This window comes from Malaclemys terrapin, chromosome 3, assembly GCF_027887155.1.
Source record: "Malaclemys terrapin pileata isolate rMalTer1 chromosome 3, rMalTer1.hap1, whole genome shotgun sequence".
In the NCBI taxonomy this organism is placed as follows: Eukaryota; Metazoa; Chordata; order Testudines; family Emydidae; genus Malaclemys; species Malaclemys terrapin.
The window spans coordinates 100,840,775-100,864,965 of record NC_071507.1 but is presented as its reverse complement, the minus strand read 5'-3'; the positions used below and the strand labels follow the sequence as shown (position 1 = coordinate 100,864,965).

At 42.1% G+C, this 24,191-nt stretch overlaps 1 protein-coding gene across 5 annotated transcripts in view; it reads left to right on the top strand.

Annotated features, from left to right (window-relative positions):
* The window catches only part of UTRN (utrophin), a 565,558-nt gene that overhangs the window by 407,536 nt on the left and 133,831 nt on the right, over positions 1-24,191 (top strand). For all 5 annotated transcript variants that reach the window (XM_054021668.1, XM_054021666.1, XM_054021667.1 and 2 more), the window contains one exon: positions 8,172-8,301. In XM_054021668.1, coding sequence (XP_053877643.1) covers positions 8,172-8,301 — 130 coding nt within the window. The remainder of the gene's footprint in view (positions 1-8,171; positions 8,302-24,191) is intronic.

Here is a 24,191-nt window from a genome sequence, read left to right as displayed (position 1 = left end):
TGGGAAATGAATGCTGCCATTGGTCTATTGTTGCTTTCCGAGAGTTTGCATAAAATGTAATCGTAAACGGCAATGTTGCATTGTGGTAGGTCTTTAAAGACTAAGTGGAGAACAGTTGTGTTATTGATCAATGCTGTTTAAACTCAGGATTAAAGAGTGGGTTATTTTTACTAGACTGTGACAGTCCGATCTTGTGCTCTTGTTTCCCCTTCCCCTTGTCCTTTGTAAGATTCAGTGGAATCTTTAACCTGATGACTTTTACTACAGGAGCCTTTAAAATATGAAACTTGGTTTACCATATCCCATTAGAGAAAAATGAGTTTAGGTTCAGTACATCTTCTATCCAAAAGACTCAGGACTGGAACAAAATGTAGTAAATGCCTCTAGCTGCCACTTCAGTTAGTTTTACTTAAAGGTTACAGTTTTGCTATTACGAAGTAGTCCAAATTCCTTCAGCACAGTCCCAGTCCCTGCACCAATATGCTTGTAATATGAACTTCAGAACGCTCCAAGTTTTATCTGGTTTTATCCCATGGGAAATAATAAAACATTCTGAAAGGAGTTTCATAGTTACATTCATTAAGCCGTGGTGACATTTGTTTATATTGTTGCAATTTGTGGCAGTTGTCTTTGCCCTTCATTCCTGTTCTGGGATCAGACTTAGCGGAGTATTTAAAGCCAGAAGGGACCATTATATCATAGAATCGTAGGACGAGACGTGATCTTGAGAGGTCTAGTGCAGTCCCCTGAACTTATGGCAGGACTGAGTATTTTGTGGACCATCCATGAGAGGTGTTTGTCTAACCTGCTCTTAAAAATCTCCGATGATGGAGATTCCACAACCTCCCTAGGCAATTTATTCCAGTGCTTAACTATCCTTGCTGCAAGTTAAGCCCTTTGCTTCTTGTCCTATCTTCAGAGGTAAAGGAGTACTATTTTTCTCCCCTCCTCCTTGTAACAACCTTTTATGTACTTGAAAACTGTTATCATGTCCCTTCTGTGTCTTCTCTTCTCCAGACTAAGCAAACCCATTTTTTTCAGTCTTCCCTCATAGGTCATGTTTTCTAGACCTTTAACAAATTTTGTTGCTCTTCTTTGGACTTTCTCCAATTTGTTCACATCTTTCCTGGAAATGTGGCATCCAGAACTGGACACGCTACTCCAGTTGAGGCCTAATCAGCTTCGAGTATTGCTTACTGCTTATAGATCCCAGAATAATGGGGGAGGGGAATTTTCAAGTGTATTACCCTGTTGACTCATATTTAGCTTGTGATCCACTGTGACCCCCCAGATCCCTTTCTGCGGTACTCCTTTCTTGATAGTCATTTTCCATTTTGTATCTGTGTAACTGATTGTTCCTTCCGAAGTGGAGTGCTTTGCATTTGTCTGTATTGAATTTCATCCTATTTACTTCAGCCCATTTCTCCAGTTTGTCCAGCTCATTTGGAATTTAAATCCTATCCTTCAAAGCACTTGCAACCCCTCCCATCTTGGTATCATCCGCAAACTTTATAAGTGTATTTTCTGTGCCATTACGTAAATCACTGATGAAGATAATGAACAGAACCAGACCCAGAACTGATTCCTGCAGGATCCCACTCGATATGCCCTTCCAGCTTGACTGTGAATCACTGATAATGACTCTCTGGAAATGGTTTTCCAACCAGTTATGCACTCACCTTTATAGTAGGTCCATCTAGGTTGTATTTCCCTAGTTTGTTTATGAGACTGTCATGTGAGACAAGCAACAAATGCATCTGACGAAGTGGGTATTCACCCACGAAAGCTTATGCTTCAATACATCTGTTAGTCTTTAAGGTGCCACAGGACTCTTTGTTGCTTTTTACAGATCCAGACTAACACAGCTACCCCTCTGATACCTGACATCATGTGAGACAGTATCAAAAGCCTTACTAAAGTCAAGATATACCACATCTACCACTTCACCCCTCCCTTCATCCATACCCTCCCTCCCCGCCCACCATCCACAAGGATTGTTACCCTGTCAAAAAAAAAAAAAAAAAAAAAGCTGTCAGGTTGGTTTATGTCAGGTTGGTTTGACAGGATTTCTTCTTGACAAATCCATGCTGACTGTTACTTATCACGTTATTATCTAGGTGTTAGCGAATTGATTGCTTAATTATCTTTCCAAGTACTGAAGTTAAGCTGACTAGTCTGTAATTCCCCAGATTGTCTTTATTTCCCTTTTTATAGATTGGCACTAGTCCCATCGTCTGATTTCTTTCCCGTCTTCCATGATTTTTTTGAAGATAATTGCTAATGGCTCAGATATCTCCTCTGTCCGTTCCTTGGGTATTCTATGAGGAATTTTATCAGGCCCTGGTGACTTGAAGACATCTAACTTGTCTAAGTAATTTTTAACTTGTTCTTTCCCTATTATAGCCTCTGATCCTACCTCATTTTCACTGGTATTCACGATGTTGGATGTCTAACAAAGTGAGTACCAGTGAAAATGAGGTACGATCAGACATTTAGTCTGATGTCCTGCATATTGCAGGCCATTAAATTCACACAAATTCCCTGTGTTGAGCCTAATGACTTCAGTTAAACCAAAGTGTTTCAGTCCTCAGGACAATAAATTGTGGTGTTCCACAGGCAGAGAAGAGGAGAGACTGAGGTATTGCCAATGCTCGAGGCCCCTGCAATGGCAGGTAATAGTTTAGGTGAGTTGTGCCCGGATGATCCTAGCAGGCAATCTTCACCCCATGCTTCAGAGGAGATGGGGGGAAAAATACCCAGGCTCCCATACTGAGATTCATTTGGTGAATGATCCCACATTTTCTGTGCTGGTCTTGTACTCCTGGGGACAGTTCTTTATACCTGTGTCCAGTGCTGAAAGTCCTCCCATCCAGTGAAGTTAGCAGCTTATCTCAGTTATACCAGTCTGATCGCAGAACAGGGCAAAGACAACTGCCATAAAGTTTCAACAATATAAATGTGACCACTGCTTAAGGAATGCAACTTTAGCTTAACAACGTAATTACTGTATAGTGACCATAGCTGTGCACAGGGTGAGCCAAAATTTCCCATATCTCTGCAGCATCACCTAGTCAGCCACAGTAAACCGCAACCCAGACTGCATTCAAAGCTGCCAGTTATGGGCCAGCACTGTGTGTGCATGCCTTACCTAATTTAGTTCATGAGGCCATCGCAAAACTAAATAAAACCTAGAAATGTGTTCATGCATTTTGCAAGTATTATACCAAAATCTTTAATATAGTAGTAAAATTTATTATTACAGCCTTCTTTATATTCTCAATAGGTTTTTTATGTCTTATTTTTATTCTCCATTGTGTTCTTATAGATCTGAATTTCCAATCAAAGCCTGTCCTCAATCCACTCCAGACTAATGAAATTTGAGCAAAGGAGGGAGTAGACTTACAAGTGGATTTTTGTTTCTCATCTGTACACTGCAGAAAAGTTTGTCTGGAAGGAAATGTAGAATATTACTGATGGGTTTGGTTATTATTGCATCATATATTGTCTTTGCTATTCCTTTTTACTGGCACAAAAACAGACTAGGAAATTAAGTACTGCTAAAGGAATAAGGAGGCTGGGTTAGAGCAGCTATTTTTGAAGTAGATTTTGGTATATGTAAACTACTAGGCCAAGTTGCATGAACAAGATACTAATTTTTACTCTCAAATTTTTGCTATTTTAATATTAATTTTTCATCTGTAAAGTACCTTTCATGCTGAAGGATCTCTCAGTAGGGGGGAATTAATTATGAGGAATTCCACTGATGATGTGGAAGTAAGGAAGTATACATGCCCCTATGCATACTTAATGCCCATATGTTCCTCATCCTCTAAATAAAACCCTCCATTAAATGGAGTCTCAATTCAGACAGCTACAACGGAGGGCATGGTAGGCAGAAAACCACAGGAGGAGCCATGGAGAGAATTTAAATGAGAGCTATGAGGGAAGAGTCTCATTAGTGTTTGAGATTGTAAACTGGAGGCAGGCAAGGAGGAGACAGGAAGATTGGGAGATCCATCCCTATAGAGTTTCAAAGCTTAGCTGGAATTTCTGGACAGATTCCACAGGGACTCCTTTCTCTGAACACTTCTGAAAAATCCAGGGATTGAAAAATCCTATGGAAACCCTTATGTGAAAATCTTCATTAATTTGGAGTTAACACTGAAGGAATCTCACTTCAGAGGGTAAAAAAACCAACCAACCAACAAACCTTTTAAAATAATATATTTTTTGCACAAAAATATTATCCTGTAAATTTTAAAGCTAAGGTTCTATTTTAATGATACGCAAACAACAAACTTTCAGAAGTAGAGACTTGCATCTAAGGCTCACCCAAGGAAACTTATGCATATGCCAGTGATACTGGCCTCCTGCCTTACTTCCTTATCTAGACTCAGTTCCTGCATACAGAGTGCTTTCAGGCCTGGTCTCTTACTTGGTAATGTGTAGGTGATTCCTAAGAGGTTTATTGTAATCTGTTCTGTGTGTAATTTAAATATTGATATGGACTGACTTGATCTGTAAGGCTTAAATAGTTGCGGTTCATCACCTGCCTAAGTCAGGAGGCTGGGTTTTGCATGCATTATAATGAGACTAATGGATGCATCTGAAGAAGGATAAGGAGAGTCAATATGGAATTTTATGTAGAGTATTTTTGATGCATAAGGGTTGGTTTGAGTGTGCGCTAGAAGTGCGTGAGGCAGAAGCAGCATGGTGGGGAATAAAGTCTGGGGAAGCTGATGGAGCATTGTCAGTGGTAAACAAGAGGTTAACTTACACGATCAGTTAGCTGGAGTGGAGCAAGGCAGAGCTGTGATTGTCCATAAGGATAAAGATACTAAGCTTTGATGCAGAGCTAGAGGGGGGAGCCAGCAGAGAGATTCAAAGAGCAGGTTGATGTGGTCAGAGCAACAAGCCAAGAAGATGATTATAGCAGCAGAATTTTGGATGGACTTGGGGAAACTAAGTTTTCAGGAATCAATACATGACGGTTTTAATGGAATGGCCAGAAGGAGGACTGAATCCTGGAGAGGTCATGTAAGAAGAAGCCATGAGATTTATGCTTGGATGTATGTCTCTAGAGCTAGGGCTGACTCAATGATGGCACCCAGATTATAGGCGTGAGTGACTGAGAAGAAGATATTGTTATCCATGGTGTTGAAGCAAGGGAAAGAGGAGCAACCAAGAGATCATGTTTGGCCATGTTGACTTTAATGGCATGTCTACACTTACCTCCGGAGCGATCGATCCAGCAGGGATTGATTTATCATGTCTAGTGAAGACATGATAAATCGACCACCGAGCGCTCTCCCGTCGACTCTGGTACTCCACGGCAGTGAGAATAGCAGGCAGAGTCGACAGGAGAGCATCAGCAGTTGACCTACCTCAGTGAAGACACCACGGTAAGTAAATCTAAGTACATTGACTTCAGCTATGTTATTCATGTAGTTGAAGTTGCGTAACTTAAATTCCCCCCACCCGAGTGTAGACCAGGCCTAAGTTGATGGCTGGACATCTGTCCCCGGAGAGATTTCAGAAAGATGGATAGAGATGTGGGTTTGCATGGAGGAAAGCAGGTCTGGAATGGAGAGAGAGATTTGTGAGTCATCAGCAAAAAGACAGCCAGGAAAGTTGTGCAAGTAAATAAGATTATTTAGTGGTGTGTGATATATAGGGAGAAAAGAAAGGACAGAGCCCTGTGCGACTCATACCAAAAGTTGGAAAGAAGAAAAGGATGACCACTAACTGTATCGCTAAAGATACAATTCAGCAGGAGGAGGAGGAGAAACTGGAAAGGCTACGGGAGGATAGAAGAAGAGCATGGTTGACCGTGTCAGGGAAGAGGAAGATGGAGTACCGACTCTATGAGTTGACCTTGAAGAAGTCATTAGTGACCTTGACAAGAACAATTTCAGTGGAGTGTGGAAGACAGAATTCAGACTGGGGGTTTGGGGGCTGGGGAGAGGTGGGAATGGGGTAGAACTGGAGGAAAGGAATTCCAGAGAGCAGTTGGTGATATACAAGTTTTATATTTTAGCTTTGTGCTCTATATTGAAATGTTACGGGCCAGTTAGTTTAAAAAATATTGAGAAATTTTCTGACTTTGTACTAGTTGTCATGTGATCTTGTATATCCATATTGAGGTTTTTATTTTAGTTACTTATGTAGAGTCTACTTGACTAGGTGATGATAAAAGAAATATTGTATTATAAAAGACCCTTTTAATTTACTCTGTGTGTGTGTGTGTGTGTGTGTGTGTGTGTTCTGTTTCATGCTGAAGTTAATTGCTTAATGGAACTGTTTTGATGTACTACGAATATCTAATAACAATGGAAGGGCGGTGAAATGAGTACAGTACCATTCGCCTCTGCCTCACTACTGCTAAAATGTACATGTAGTCTTTGTGTGCAAGTAAGGAATTAGAAAGTAAACTGGGCGGAAAATCAATGAAAGATTATCCGGCTTTAATAGTCTTTCAGACTTTTAAAATAACATATCCAGTATACTGTACTATCTCTAATGAAAATGCCCTCTAAACTGAGGGGTAGAGTTTTAAATCAGGGTAAGCTGCCCAGTAAGGCTTATTTAAAGTTTGGGATCTGATGCACAAATATATGCATTATTGTCTTCGCTCATATGAGTAGTCCTATTGGGGTCAAGCCTTGGTGTTGGGAATGTTGTGTTTTTGACACGTCCTCCCTAATGTCAAATGTGCACGAGAATTTCAGTATGATGCTCTATACCCTGTGTTTGTTCTGAGGAATGGCCATATGTGTTCTCAAAGGAAAAACTGTTCGTTTCACATGTTCAATGCTGTGAAGAAAATTTGGGGAGAGAATGGGGAGGAAGATTAGAATTAAAATTTAGCTGCAAAACAAAATCGAGTCTGATTCCACAATCAGATCCATGCAGCAGACCATTGTGTCCATGTGGAGTCCCATTGGGTCTTCCCACATGTAGATCCAGTTGTATAATTGAGGCCTTAGTGTGCGTCACCCCCTATGTAAACATCTGGAGAAAAGATAGTAAGACACTTTCCTACTTTCTGCTCTTATCCTTCCACTAGGAACTGTTTTCTATAAGGAACAGATGTGTGTTCTGTTATACAGTGCCTGGAGTCCTATGCTGTTTCTCATGGGCAGTGGGGAGTGACTGGACTTTTTCAGTAAAATTAACATTTATTTTTAATTAGAGATGTTTAAAATATTCATTTAAAAGCAGAAAACCATAATACATAGCATTAAAAGTATGCTATTGTGAATTTACAGTGGTAGTAACAGGCAAATGTTTCATGAAAAATTATTTCTGAGAAGGATCTTTTAAAAGTTTATATGGAACTAAATGTTTTTTAGAAGAGAATATTGGAGCAGACTGTGCTCATAAACACAAGGCTCCAAAGGAGGAAGGTTAAATTCCCCTCCCCCCCCCCCGACCTTTATAAATAAAAGAACAAAAGCACTATAGAATAAAGTTTGTTGAGATTCATTTACATTTGCATGAAAAACCTCTCAAAGAAAAATTGCAATTGCCTTGGCGTAACAGGTTGAAAATATTTTAGGCTAATTGGAGACTGTCTTTTCATAATATGTTCTCTTTGGTTGAGTTTTAATTCTGTGTAGTTGAATTTGTTTCTGCTTCTTAATTTTTATATTTTTTTAACAACATATTCTGAAGAATTTAAAATACTTCTGCAGTTCTCATTACCAGTAGTGAAATTATCTTCTTGTGTTCCATTGAATGTATTCTTCCCCCCCCCCCCCCCCGCCCCCCGGCTAACACACACACACACACACACACACACACACACACACAGAGTCAGAGCAGTCTATTATATCCTATGAATCCTTCAGAGAGTAATGAAGGCTTCAAAGTGTGTTTTTATGTACGTTCAAGTATAATAATTTCCTTTTCGTGAATATTTTAAACACATCATCATATTTCTTGTAGTCACATATGTAAGTTAGTTCTGCAAAAATCACCTCTGCAGTCTAAATTCATTTTCTTCCCATCTCTTTTGCAAAATTTACATTTTGTCTTGCAACATGAATTAAATGTTGAGCTATTAGTCAGTCATGATACAGGTCAGAGGGATGAAAATGGAGTGGTTGCTACGTTGCCTGTTGTACAAAACATTAAGTTACAAATGCAACTCTCATTTTCCCTTGCATAAGGCACTGAGGCGTGAACTGAAGGATAAAGAGCAAACCATTCTGAATGCCGTAGACCAGGCACGAGTTTTCCTTGCCGACCAACCAATTGAGGGCCCTGAAGAACCAAGAAAAAACCTGCACTCGAAAACGGGTCAGTTACTGTTTTCTTCATATTTGGAACATGTAAAATGAATGTTGCAACATCAATAGTTAGGTCCCAGTATACATTTTATAGCTCATTATTTATGTAGCCTTCTAGAACTTCTAAAGCAATTGAGCATTTCACATCCTTTAAATTGATCAAGTATAACCATCATTGCTTTGTAAATATCCAGTGTTCAATGATGGAAGGAGGAAATGTAGAAATAAATCACAGAAAGCTATATTTTATATTAAAAACATTTTGAGGAGGCACATCTGGAACTTTTCAGCTTTCATTATAAACTCAAAATATGGATAACATCAGTGCAATTTTGTAAATTCTTGCTTCAATAACAAAGTTATGCACCTGAAATATGATTGTGAAGAATATTGGAACATAAGCCATTATCTGTATATATTACTCTTTTTGTAAAATATTAACCAAATTAGAGTCTGGAATTGCCTGATGAATAATGCAACACATCTGTTCTAGATCAGTAGTCTTTTAACTCTTAGCGACTGCAAGAGTTGACTTATATTTAGCTATTTTCAGAAACCTGAGAAAAAGTAGTAAGTCTATTCATAATTGCTCAAAAGAAAAAAAATATATAATAATTGTATAAGTACATAAAGTAAGTATAATGTAGCTGTAGAGTAAATTCATAATTGTATCTCTTCTGTTATCATGAAATCTTACTGCTGAAAATTGCATGGTAATTGTACTAGAAATAAACTAGTAATTTAAATTATTATGGAGTAATCTGCAGAAATCTGAATTACCGTGCAGATGCATTTCATTTAGTACTCTATATAATTTGCAAAGTCATTATATGATTATTTCTGTCCTGTGTTAATATTCATTCTCCTGATTTCATACATCCTGTAGAGCCTTCTTGACTACTTTTCAACTTAATGTTAATTAAAAACAACTAATGTTATAGCAATCTGACATTACTTTTGTGTAATTTTCTACCACAAAAAGTTTTTTATTTTCCTCGTTTCTGATTCTCTTTTTTGGCTTTGCATTGCATAGTTTAACCTGCTGGTTAAAACAAATGAACTTACTTCTTGGTTGTTGTATTAGATCTTATCTCCTGCTATTTTGAAAAATCAAGAGTATGTTATGCAAAATTTGGTAGTTTTGCATCTTATTTGATATGTTGTAGATATAATAAATGTACTGTTTGGCCAACATTGCATGAAGTATCATGAAGATGAAAATAATATATTCTGATTTTAGCTTTGCTCATTCAGCCAGTCATGACCTCAGCAAATTTTATAACATACATCTCAAAATGTGTAAAAGCACCCAAATCAATCTGTGCCAAATCATAACACACTACTAGTGCAAAGCGTTTTTTATTCAGCAATATTTGTCAGGACTTGATTTTTGTAAGCTGGTCAGTATTGAATGAAAACACGAGAGTGATTTTTAGATGACTATACATATGTTAAATTCTTGCAGTGCAATGTTATGAAAACATAGTATCTTGTAATATTCAAAAGGTAGTGGGGACAGACTAAGAAGGTGGATGACCATGGTAAACTGCCAAATGATAATTGGCAGGCAGGTGTTCTGTGAGTGTTTTATGAATATCTCCTGTCCACATTGCATATTGCAAAAACAGTACCTTACTGTACATAGATTCATAGAGTGAGAGTCCAGAAAGGGACCATTTCTTCGTTTAATTTGACCTCCGGTATGTCATAGACAATTTGATTCTCCCAGGTTACCCCTGTATGGAGACCAATAACTTGTGTTCGGCTAAAACATATCTTCCAGAAAGCCACCCAGTCTTGATGTGAAGACATGAAGTGGTGGATTCTCCATCTCTTGCCTTGGGAGTTTATTCCCCTGCTTAATCACCCTCACTTAAATTTCTGCCTTATTTCTAATTTGAATTTGTCTGGCTTCAGTTTCCAGACACCGGTTTTTGTTATGCCTGTCTCCATTTTATTAAAGATGCAAATAATCCCATTAATTAAAGTACTATTCTACAGGGGTAGGTGTGGCAGAATCTGGCCTTTAGATCATAGTTTTCTTGGTGCAGTGACTTTCTTTCAGTGTATGCTTTTCTAGCACAATGATATCTAGAAGTAGATTGAAGCCTCTAGGCTTATACAGATAATAACAAAATAAGAGTTAGAATTTTCATCTTTCTTAATGAGAACATGTCTGGTAACCCGCCTCTTGCACTGGGGGCAACACCAGATGTTTCAGAGTAAGGAGGAAAAAAACCCCTCTACCCAAAACACACAATTCTAATGCATCATAGCCAATTCTGCAAGGATATACCTGGGATTTCACTGGGATAAATACCCTCATGGTCTGTGCAATATCTACATGCAGTGAAATGAGAATTCCAGAGTAATGCAAAATGATGACCAACTAATTCTAATATGAGACCAATTCAGTGTCTTAAGTAAACAGTAAAGTACTTGGTAATCTCACTGATCTCTTTCTACACCTGAAAATACACAATAACTACTCAATTAACTATATTTCAAGAATATGCCATAAATGCTGATAGTATTTTAAAGTAGATCCTGTCAGACTTTTTCCTTTCAGACATTGTCTTTGAAGCGTTCTCTGTTACTCTTTTATGAAAGGCACTTTACAAAGATGAATTGAATTAAGCGTTTAAAACCGAACTTGATAAATTCATGGAGGTTAAGTCCGTTAATGGCTATTAGCCATAATGGGTAAGGAATTGTGTCCCTAGACTCTGTTTGTCAGAGGGTGGAGATGGATGGCAGGAGACAGATCACTTGATCATTACCTATTAGGTTCCCTCCCTCTGGGGCACCTGGCATTGGCCACTGTCGGTAGACAGGATACTGGGCAAGATGGACCTTTGGTCTGACCCATTATGGCCGTTCTTATGTTCTTATACTATAATTTAGTTTTTGTATTAGATTATTTAGCCTGATATTAGCTAATTTATGCTCAGTTTTATGTAGAATGTAATTTCTGTCCAGGCATAAAGTATTCAACAGTATCTATTGCTTGTCTGCAATAGAACACTCAGGCCAGCTAAGCTGAATCAACTAAAGAGGAGCATTTAAAGCATGTTAGTTAATCCCCATTAAATCCATGTAGACACTTTTGAAGTAAATTAAGGTAAACTGAATTAATGGCAATTTCATTCTGTACGAGTATGTCCACACAAGGATTTAATAAGGTTTAACTAATGCAGTGTGAATTCATACCCTTAGGGTATGTCTACACTACAAAATTAGTTCGAATTTATAGAAGCCGGTTTTATTGAAATCGGTTGTATACAGCCGATTGTGTATGTCCAGACAATAAAATGCTCTAGGTGCTCTAGTCGGCAGACCGCGTCCACAGTACGAGGCTAGCGTCGACTTCCGGAGCATTGCGCTATGGGTAGCTATCCCACAGCTATCCCACAGTTCCCGCAGTCTCCGCCGCCCCTTGGAATTCTGGGTTGAGATCCCAATGCCCGGATGATGCAAAACAGTGTCGCGGGCGGTTCTGGGTACATGTCGTCAGGCCCCTCCCTCCCCCATCACAGTAACGGCAGACAATAGATTCGCGCCTTTTTACCTGGGTTACCTGGGTTACCTGTGCAGACAACATGGAGCCCGCTCAGCACAGCTGAGCTCACCGTCACCATATGTCCTCTTGGTGCCGGCAGACGTGGGACTGCATTGCTACGCAGCAGCAGCTGCTAACTGCCTTTTGGCGGTAGACGGTGCAGTAGACTGGTAGCCTTCATCGGCGATCTGGGTGCTGGCAGCCGTGGGGCTTGCCTTTTGGCAGTAAATGGTGTATTATGACTGTTAGCCGGCCTATTACAAGTCGGGTCATCGCACGTTAGCAGAGTCTTCCCTGAGCAGCAGCTCGTACAATAGGCCTGAAGACCATCGTCATACACCGCCCCGTATTTGCTGCCAAGCACCCAGAAAGATGCCGAGGGCTATCAGTCACGCTGCACCGTCGTCTTAAGATGTAAAAAAATAGATTTGCTCTGTATTCATTTGCTTCCCCCTCCCTCCGTCAAATCAACGGCCTGCTAAACCCAGGGTTTTCAGTTTAATCTTTGGGGGGGACCAGTCTGTGACAGTTGTTTGTGTCTCTCCCTGATGCACAGCCACCGTTCTTTATTTTAATTCCCTGTGCCTGTACGCCATGTCGTCACTCGGCCCCCCTCCCTCCTTCCCCTAGGCCGTCAGATACTACGTTTGCGCCACAGCTCGAGCCGAGAAGCGGTTCGCGCCTTTTCTTTGAATTCTGGGTTGAGATCCCAATGCCCGGATGATGCAAAACAGTGTCGCGGGCGGTTCTGGGTACATGTCGTCAGGCCCCTCCCCCCTCGTCACAGCAACGGCAGACAATAGATTCGCGCCTTTTTACCTGGGTTACCTGTGCAGACAACATACCACGGCAAGCATGGAGCCCGCTCAGCTCAGCTGAGCTCACAGTCACCATATGTCCTCTGGGTGCCGGCAGACGTGGGACTGCATTGCTACACAGCAGCAGCTGCTAACTGCCTTTTGGCGGTAGACGGTGTAGCATGAGTGATAGCCGTGGGGCTGGCAGCCGTAGGGCTGCATTGCACCAGCCCCTTCCAGGCGATGGTATATTATGACTGGTACCCGTCATCGTCATACTGGTATGGCTGTCAATCATGGCCACCTGGGCAGACATGCTACTGTTTTGATGATGACGGTTACCAGTCATAATATACTATTTTCTGCCAATTGCCCAATATTGTCTGCTAAGCACCCAGAAGAGGCCGAGGGCGATGCTGGGTGCTGGCGGACGTGGGGCTGGCAGACGTGGGGCTGCATTGCTACACAGCAGCAGCCCCTTGCCTTTTGGCAGATGATGGTATATTATGATTGGTACCCATCGTCATCATACTGGTATGGCTGTCACTCATGCTGCAGCGTCGGCTGCCACCTTAAGATGTAAAAAATAGATTTGTTCTGTGTTCATTTGCTTCCCCTTCCTCCGTGAAATCAATGGCCTGCTAAGCCCAGGGTTTCCAGTTTAATCTTTGGGGGGACCATTCTGTGTGACAGTTGTTTGTGTTTCTCCCTGTTCCTGTACCTGTATGCCATGTCGTCACTCGGCCCTCCCTCCCTCCCTCCCGCCCTCCTTCTCCTGGTCCATCAGATACTACTTTCGCGCCTTTTTTCTGACCAGGCGCCATAGCTAGCACTGGGATCATGGAGCCTGCTCAGATCACCGCGGCAATTATGAGCACTATGAACACCACGCGCATTGTCCTGGAGTATATGCAGAGCCAGAACATGCCAAGGCGAAACCCGGACCAGGCGAGGAGGCGATTGCAGCGCGGCGACGAGAGTGATGAGGAAATTGACATGGACATAGACCTCTCACAAGGCACAGGCCCCAGCAATGTGGAAATCATGGTGTCACTGGGGCAGGTTGATATCGTGGAACGCCGATTCTGGGCCCGGGAAACAAGCACAGACTGGTGGGATCGCATCGTGCTGCAGGTATGGGACAATTCCCAGTGGCTGCGAAACTTTCGCATGCGTAAGGCCACTTTCATGGAACTTTGTGACTTGCTTTCCCCTGCCCTGAAACGCCAGGATACCAAGATGAGAGCAGCCCTCACAGTTGAGAAGCGAGTGGCGATAGCCCTGTGGAAGCTTGCAACGCCAGACAGCTACTGGTCAGTCGGGAATCAATTTGGAGTGGGCAAATCTACGGTGGGGGCTGCTGTGATCCAATTTGCCAGGGCAATGAAAGACCTGGTGATAGCAAGGGTAGTGACTCTGGGCAACATGCAGTCAATAGTGGATGGTTTTGCTGAAATGGGATTCCCAAACTGTGGCGGGGCCATAGACGGAACCCATATCCCTATCTTGTCACCGGAGCACCAAGCCACCGACTACGTAAACCGCAAGGGGTACTTTTCAATGCTGCTGCAAGCCCTGGTGGATCACAAGGGACGTTTCACCAACATCAACGTGGGATGGCCAGGAAAGGTACATGATGCTCGCGTCTTCAGGAACTCTGCTCTGTTTCGAAAGCTGGAGGAAGGGACTTTCTTCCCGGACCAGAAAGTGACCATTGGCGATGTTGAAATGCCTATCGTGATCCTTGGGAACCCAGCCTACCCCTTAATGCCATGGCTCATGAAGCCGTACACAGGCAGCCTGGACAGGAGTCAGGACCTGTTCAACTACAGGCTGAGCAAGTGCCGAATGGTGGTGGAATGTGCATTTGGACGTTTAAAAGCGCGCTGGCGCAGCTTACTGACTCGCTCAGACCTCAGCGAAAAGAATATCCCCATTGTTATTGCTGCTTGCTGTGCGCTCCACAATATCTGTGAGAGTAAGGGGGAGACCTTTATGGCGGGGTGGGAGGTTGAGGCAACTCGCCTGGCCGCTGATTACGCGCAGCCAGACACCAGGGCGGTTAGAGGAGCACAGCAGGGCGCGGTGCGCATCAGAGAAGCTTTGAAAACGAGTTTTGTGACTGGCCAGGCTACTGTGTGAAACTTCTGTTTGTTTCTCCTTGATGAACCCTCCAACCCCCCCCCCACCCGGTTCACTCTACTTCCCTGTAAACCAACCACCCCACCTCACCCTCCCCTCCCGCTTGCAGAGGCAATAAAGTCATTGTTTTTTCACATTCATGCATTCTTTATTAGTTCCTTACAGAGGTAGGGGGATAATTGCCAAGGTAGCCTGGGATGGGTGGGGGAGGAGGGATGGAAAAGGACACACTGCATTTTAAAACTTTAACTCTTATTGAAGGCCAGCCTTCTGATGCTTTGGCGATCATCTGGGGTGGAGTGACTGGGTGGACGGAGGCCCCCCCACCGTGTTCTTGGGCGTCTTGGTGAGGAGGCTATGGAACTTGGGGAGGAGGGCTGTTGGTTACACAGGGGCTGTAGCGGCGGTCTCTGCTCCTGCTGCCTTTCCTGCAACTCAACCATACGCTCGAGCATATCACTTTGATGCTCCAGCAGACGGAGCATTGCCTCTTGCCGTCTGTCTGCAAGCTGACGCCACCTATCGTCTTCAGCCCGCCACTTGCTCTGTTCTTCCCGCGATTCAGCCCGCCACCTCTCCTCTCGTTCATATTGGGCTTTTCTCATCTCCGACATTGACTGCCTCCACGCATTCTGCTGTGCTCTATCAGCCTGGGCGGACATCTGCAGCTCCGTGAACATCTCGTCCCTCGTCTTACGTTTTCTCTTTCTAATGTTCACGAGCCTCTGCGAAGGAGAAACATTTGCAGCTGGTGGAGGAGAAGGGAGAGGTGGTTAAAAAAGACACATTTTAGGGAACAATGGGTACACTCTTTCATTACAAGGTCGCATATTTCGGCTTGCAGGCAGCCATCGTAGGCCACAGTGTTTTGGCTTTTTTAACCTTCTTAACATGCGGGAAAGGTTGCAAACAGCAGCGCATTTCCCATATCAAGGATGAATTGGGTTGTCCATTTAAAATGGGGTTTCAATGTAAAAGGAGGGGGCTGCGGTTTCCCGGTTAACATGCGGCACAAACACAAGTAAACCACCCCCCCACACACACACACGATTCTCTGGGATGATCACTTCACCCCTCCCCCCCACCGCGTGGTTAACAGCGGGGAACATTTCTGGTCAGAAGAGCAGGAACGGGCGCCTCTGAATGTCCCCCTTAATAAAATCACCCCATTTCAACCAGGAGAGCTTTCTGGAGATGTCCCTGGAGGATTTCCGCTCCATCCCCATACACGTTAACAGACTTGCTTGCTTTTTTTTTTGTAATGTTTACAAATATTTACAAAGTTACACTCACCAGAGGTCTCCTGTGTGCCCTGAGGGTCTTGGGTGAGTTCGGGGGTTACTGGTTCCAGGTCCAGGGTCACAAACATATCCTGGCTGTTGGGGAAACCGGTTTCTCCGCTTCCTTGCTGCTGTGAGCTACCTACAGTACCTCCATCGTCATCTTCCTCGTTCCCCGAACCGTCTTCCCTGTGTGTTTCTCCAGTGACAGAGTCATAGCACACGGTTGGGGTAGTGGTGGCTGCACCCCCTAGGATCGCATGCAGCTCCGCGTAGTAGCGGCAAGTTTGCGGCTCTGCCCCGGACCTTCCGTTTGCTTCTCTGGCTTTGTGGTAGGCTTGCCGTAGCTCCTTAATTTTCACGCGGCACTGCTGTGTGTCCCTGTTATGGCCTCGGTCCTTCATGGCCTTGGAGATCTTTTCTAATACTTTTCCATTTCTTTTACTGCTACGGAGTTCAGCTATCACTGCTTCATCTCCCCATATGGCGAGCAGATCTCGTACCTCCCATTCGGTCCATGCTGGAGCTCTTTTGCGATCCTGGGAGGACTCCATGACGGTTACCTGTGCTGATGAGCTCTGCGTGGTCACCTGTGCTCTCCACGCTGGGCAAACAGGAAATGAAATTCAAACCTTCGCGGGTCTTTTCCTGTCTACCTGGTCAGTGCATCTGAGTTGAGAGCGCTGTCCAGAGCGGTCACAATGAAGCACTGTGGGCTAGCTCCCGGAGGCCAATAACATCGAATTCCGTCCACACTACCCCAATTCCGACCCGCAAAGGCCGGTTTTATCACTAATCCCCTCGTCGGAGGTGGTGTAAAGAAACCGGTTTAAAGGGCCCTTTAAGTCGAAAGAAAGGGCCTCGTTGTGTGGACGTGTCCAGGCTTAATTCGGTTTAACGCTGCTAAAGTCGACCTAAACCCGTAGTGTAGACCAGGCCTTAGTAGAGCCAAACTGACTTTCCTCTGTTCCTGTGTAAACAAGACCTCAGACTGCAATATAGTAAGGGTGTATGGAACATATGGAAAGGTGATGAGGAAATGCATGTGAAATAACAATATGAGTAACTTGCTAGGCTTGTGGCTTAGATGAGACCGAACCTGCACAAGACTGAGGTTATGCTGGTAGAGTGAGAAATTGGTGGAGAAGATACCAGCTACCTAGTTGGAAAAGTTTCCTTTTCATTGTTACTCAGGTGCACAGCCTGTTGGTTCCAGAACTAGTTCTGAGCGTTAGGTTTAGTGGCAGTGGTCAATACTGTTTCTTATTTTTGACACCAACAAAAGGGTTGTGTCCACTCATTTACACGTGGACCTCGCCACAGTATCCACACCTTTTTCAGCACAAGATTTGATTATGACAGTGCATTTTATGTGGGACTGTACTTTAAAACCACTCTGAAACTTGCTGGCTGAAAGTATGCAGAGGGTCTGTTTAAGATGTACAGGTCTGTCGCATCTTACGCGCATTTAACATGCACGATTTCTGCTTTACGCGGTCAGCAAAAACAAAAAAAATACCAAAAAAAAAATGAGAAAAATAACAATTTTAATACTGTACCTGTAGTGCAGGTGATTTTCCCCGCCATTCAACTCAATGTAATTCTGACTATGCGTGGTTTTCGCTTTACATGCTAACCGCGGAACGGAACCCCCGCGTAAGATGAGACTCGCCTGTATTCTTTATAGGAACCACCTCAATACCAGTGCTCCAACTTCTTTCCTGGCTTCTATTTGTTTCCAGATCCAATTTAAGATTTTTCATATACAGCCTTCAGCGGATTGGGTCCTAGTTACTTCAGTGACTGTCTCTATCCTTTTGTAGTACTACGATAGTTGAAATTGTCCAAGGCTCATGGTCTAATACCCTGTGGCTTAAGTGCAAGGAGAACAGAAATGGGGAATTCTCTGCACTGGGTCCTCATCTGAGAAAGTCACTTCCCTTTTCAGTTCATGAGAGCCTGATTCCGTTAACCTTACAGCCACCTAAGCAAGGCCTGTTTGCTCCTTTGCACTTTTTGTGGAAGGGAAGGAATACGTTGTTTGAGGGTATTGTGCAAAATCTGGAGGTGAGCCCACACTAATCAGTGTGAGGTTTGCTCAAAGAAAAGACACTATAAAATGTTTTATTGTTGGGTGATACATTGTAAGAGGGAGTATAATACCTGCTCATGTATTACAAGATACCTTATATTAACTCCATTGCTGCATTACATATAATAAGATCTTGTTATATGCCCTACGATAACAAGTACATTAACTTAGGTTATGACATTAGCTCTGATGCTGTTCCCTTTGAGCGTGTTGGCCTTATGTTGCAACTGTGCAGTAACTGGCACTTCTGAACACTTAACCTCCATAATCCAGGAAATTTTCTTTTTGAGTTCTTTCTTATCCCATCTGTTTTTTCTTATGATTTCATCTTCATCTCCCTAGGGATCACATCATCACAAAAGAACAAGCCCTTTTCTTGCTTTTGAACGTCTAGCTTCTAAATACGGTATACTGATAAACCACCATGCTAGCTGCTAGATTTTATAAATCAACAAGATAAGGGCCCTATGAAAATGTTTATATTTTTAGCTTTGTTGTCACTTGTCCATGATGTACAGTAAGAAAATTTAGAGGAGTATAATTAACTGCTTGCAGACATTTAGATCAAGAACATAGCTCCAATTAGTTTCTCAGATCCAAGAATTATTAGTGAAGTTACGGGCCATGAAAAACACAGACCAACAGAATATTATTTTGTTTCCCTTGGGTTCTTAACTGCAGATCAGCCATATGACCACCTTGATATGGTAAGCGTTCCTGTCCTTAAAATGAAGTGTACTATAAAATAAAGTCCTGGCAGATCAGGATGATACAGCGAAATTGCGAACATTCCCAGAAGTCTTCAGTCATATCAATGTGCTTTGCTAGTGTAGAAGCTGGTTAAAGTGATCAAATCCCCACTTAAAGTGAGCAATTACTTAGTAGCAAAGGTTATTTTAATGGACACATCACTTCAAATGAATTTAATGTTCACCATCTGTTCTACCTTTAAATTATACATGCAAAAATATATCACAGTTGCATCAGAACAATATTATATATCAGTAATTTACATGCATATTCTTTAGTTATTCTAGCAGGCATCTGGCATGTGTTCATGTTTCATACATAAATGAAGGGGAACCTCTTTTTTTTCTTTTCCTGCTGCCCAATGCAATGAGATAAATTCCCTGATGTAATATTTTTATCCATAGCAAGGAAAAATAAATAAAGAACTTAAGTTTTTAAAAACTTTGCTTGGCATTTTGTCTGATGGGTGGGAATTGAACTGGTGCCTGCAACACCTATTTCTGCCAAAGTACCAGTCCAGCTAGTAACCATACACCTACCAAGATACTGAACCAGCCGGTTGTTAGAAGGCCTGAAAAGTCACTCCCTTCAATCTCTCCCTATATTACAATTTCTGATCTCATCCATCTTTGTCTTTTCTGAAAGTTTCTGTGGAAGAGTGGAGACGTACTAAGATTACAACATTATAACTATGGAGAAGGGATATTTAGCCAGACTTATGGGTCACCAGTTCAAGTTCAGTCCATGGTGGTAAAACCCAACATTTTTTACTATATGTTGGCTCTTTGGTGTCCTAGGTGAAGTGGTCTCAAACTCACTAGTGGACAGGTGTGTGACAGATCAACAAGCACAACAAGTGGCCAGGGATGTAAACACCCTCTTTCTCTCTCCAGAGGTGGCATTGGAATCCTGCACATGGCCAAAGAGGAGATTTTAAAACAGAATTTTGGGCAGCTGGAGTAAGGGAAGTGAGATTGAACCTGAGGACATAATAGTTATTTTTAGTGTTGTAATGTCGCAGCAAACAGACCAATTTGTTTACCAGAACAACCCCAGAATGTTCCCAGAGCAGTATTGATTCTTACAATATGTACACTGTGCCATGGATACACTAAGAGATGTTACCCAAAAATCCTACCGGTGCCATCAACAGCACCAACGGGAACCTTAAGATATATCTGTACTACAATTAGAAACCCAGGGCTCAGCCGTGCCAACTGACTTGGTCTCATGAGGCTCGGGCTAAGTGTCTCTTTGATTGTGGTGTAGACAGTTGGGCTCAGGCTGCAGATCAAGCTCAGAGACCCTCCCACCTCACAGGGCCCTAAAACCCAGGCTCCAGCCCGAGTCTGAATGTCTACACCACAATTAAAGAGCCCCTTAGCCCAAGTCACCTGGCCCGGGCCAGTTGCTGGCATTTAACTGCAGTGTAGATATACTTTTAGTGATCATGTTTAATTGACAGATGCTTGTAAAGACTCCAGAAGCCACCAGAGCTGTGTCTGTACTAGGTCTCCCACTGCTGCTTCTAATAATGCAGCCGATTAACAGGCTGATTGATGAGAAGGCTTGTGATCATAAGCTTTTTATTTTATTCCCCTTTTAACATACCAGTGAGGTGTCTTTAGTGGATGGATAGCTGTCTCCTCCACCATCCTCCGGGAACTGCCAGGCATGACTTCTGCGCCACTAAAATCATACATGGTGTTTGGGGGGGAACATTAGGCCCTCACACCGTTCACCCCCAGTACATCAGGAAGCAGAACCACATACTAGGCTGCCCAGAATCAGCACCATAGCAGAGGGGTTCCTCTATCGTGCCTCTTTTCTCTAGAGGAATGTCTCCTTCATCAGGGACTGCAGGAAGTGAGGGGTGGCTTAGAGATGCTACCCCAGCTCTGTATCACCCAAGGTTTCCTCTTACACAGTGGAGAGTGATCAGGGAGCCAGTTAAAGTTGGCTTTTCAGCCGCTCAGCATTGATGAGAGAGTTGGGCCCTACACTTCCATTAATTTACTTCCATTTTGCAAAAATATTGTGGCCTGATTTGAGGTCACAACGCTCTTGCAAAATGGAAGCAATTTTTGGTTTAAAAAAAAAAAAAGTTGAGTATCTTGTGCTGGTAACATGTGTATGTGTTCTCACATGCTCTCTCCTCTGCATCACATGACTCTTCTTGGCCTACAGGAGAGGTGGAACACCTGTCAAAGTCTGTGACCAAAGGAATGCTGCAGCGCAACTGAAGTGCTGCTGCTCTGTAGGGGCGAAGCACTCTGCCTCTACACTACTTCCATTGTGCTTGGGAGCCAAGGGACTGTCCCATGAAATTAATCACTTACTAGGTTGGCCCATATATTTTTAAATTTTAAATAATTTTATAGTGCAAATAATAAAAAGGATAAATAGCTATTTTTTCTGAATTTCCCTTTTAAAAATAGAAAAGCTTAGGAATAAGTGTTAATATGCTTTTCTGACAAGCTCAAAAATAGTTTTGCTGTGTGTGAGTTTTCAGCTTAATCTCTAATAGAGAAACGCTCTTTTTCCTGTTGTAGTACAGTTATCTTTCTGATTTACGTGTTGGTGTGTTAATGCAATGGCTGCTGAAGAAGAAAAGTTCTGTGTGTCTTGGAATCTTGTCTCCCTCACCAACAGAAGTTGGTCTAATAAAAGATATTACCTCACCCACTTTCTCTCTCAAATACCCTGCGACCGACACGGGTTCAGCTACACTGTATTTAATATTAAGGGGACACGTGTAATACTAGCATCCCTCTTCTTTCCCTTTATTGATGTCTTTATACTGGTCTTCCCAGAAATATCCACTATATACAAACTCACACTTCAGCTATTCAGTGTTCTTTGCTCCTAGTAATTCATTCATCTGCAGATTAAAAGTAATTTGTCTTTTATCCTGCAGCCATTTTCCTCATTCTTTATCATTTTTTAATTTTCTTTGATTTCAAGAACCTTCAGTGTTAATCGGAGAAAAACCAAAGGGTTAAGATGAAAATGATCAACTATCTTTCTCCCCCCCCCTCCCCCCCAACTATATGCACAGTAGGTGTATGAATTATGAGGAACTAGTGGCATGCCGTGTTATGCCTGCATGGATGGCTGCTTTGAATTTGCCTAATTGCTACATTTTGTGGTACCCAGTTGCTTCTTATTATCTAAACTTCTTGTTCCTGTAGTACTTTTCGTTGTAAGCAAGTTTTCTGCCAGGGTTATTAGACGGTCGAAGAATACTTTTCATTGGAGTGATGCTAAAGACACAATTTTGTGATGACAATACTGTTGGATTCTTCCGATTATGAGCTTGACAGTACTCCCATTATGCCTGTTTAAATGCTCTGAAAGTGCTCATAATGATGACAGTGTCATTTGCACCCATCACTTTCTGCTCCAAAGACTCACTGAACTGTGGAAGAGAGAACATGTTCTGTATAATTGGAGGAATGAACATTAAATCAGCTCCAGTTCTTCTATGCTGTTTAAAGAGTATAGTAAAGGTAAGGGAAAATAAATTTAACTATGGCTAGGCAGAGAGACCACTAGCTGCTATCAGGCCCGAAAATGAGCACTTTTTCTATAGATTGAGGAATGAACAAAAATAAGTGCTTAAAAAACCAAGAACTGGTGGAACTAGGAACAGCTTAAGTTATCTAAAATCAATTTGTAAACAAGCAACACACTGTTCATACATAATATTTTCCTTTTTACATATTGTCCACTCCTTGAAATCTGTTTGCTTAGTGTTCTAAACTTCAGTTGTGAAAGTTCACATCCCATTGCAGTTTACTTCCACTAGACATTGAGAAATTTTTTTGCTATTTTCGTCACTTTGTGACAAAAGACGCTTATTGAAATGAAGCAGTTGCAACCAGAGCAGTGGATTTTTTTTCTCTCCCTGATTCCAAGGTCAGTTAATATTTTTCCTCTCTGGTAACCAGATGGTCTGATTATAGAGCTTTTCTTACTTTCTGAGCAGCTGCTGAAGTGGAGATAATGTAATAAGTACCATAAAAAAGAGATTGATCAATCAGAAGATTTCATACTAAGTGAAGACAAAAAAAAGCAACAGCTAGTTTATGGTGTTTTTGTCAAAGTATAAAGGAGTTGTGTATCTCTGTGCCAGCTTGTTTAATGATGGACTGATGAAAAGATTTCCTAACCCAAGGAAAATTGTCACTGTTAAATCATCTTTTGTGAAATCAGGTCTACAGTTCTATACTATTCAACCAAAGTCACTGCAAATGTGTTCTCTGCTTTAAAAAATAAGAGGTTTCTTGTTAACAACAATGGCAAACATAGTTATGCAAGATGAATTTGTCTCTTAAGTGAATAGAAGTTAAATGATTTTACCCTCCTAAAACTAATTATCTTGCTTTACTTCCATAGTAAATGTCTTTTTTTAAAGCAAGTTGATAAGGACTCTACATACAATTTATACCTCATAGCCTGTTGACTAGTCATATCTACCTATGCAGCCCCAGCTTTCTGTCACAAGTGTCCCTGGAAGTCCGCTCCATAAACATCCTTGGTATCACCAAGTGTGGTCAGCATCTGGATCAGTTATGGCTCTGCAGGCTAAAATGTACACAGATGGAAGTTTCCCTTAACAGTTTGTGGCATTCTGGGAATTGCTTGGAATATTTCCCTGAAACATTTGGTAAGCGTGAGTGCTCAAAACTTCCTTCTACCTTTTTCTCAGGCTTTCTCCAAAACAGTTTTTCATTTTCCAGAGTTTTTTTCCCCCAGTTCTAGAACTCAAACATGCTCTGAAATTGACAGTCATAGATTCAAAGACCAGAAAGGACTACTGTGATCATCTAGTTTGACCTCCTGTATAGTACAGTCCATGGAATTTACCAAAAATTCCCAGAATATATCTTTTAGAAAAACATCTAATCTTGTTTTAAAAATGGTCAGTGATGGAGAATCCACCACCACCCTTGGTAAATTGGTCTAATGGTTAATTAGCCTCTGTGACATACCCAGGGTACAATCTGGGCTAGTGAGTAGCTGTCATCCCTGCCCTTTAGTCTGAAGTGCTTTGCTGGTATTATCTCCATTCCTGGACTGCTCACAAACAGCCTCCAGCATATAAGTCACTCCCAGTTATGTCTGTGTGCATTTGCAACCTGCCAGTCACACTCAGGCTTTTACCAACCTGAATTATACTGCAGGGTGACTCCAGCACACTCCCAGTCCCCAATTTTTCCTCAGAAATTTGTCTTGTACTTCCCAGCTCATATAAAGTCCATCGTTTTATTAATAGAA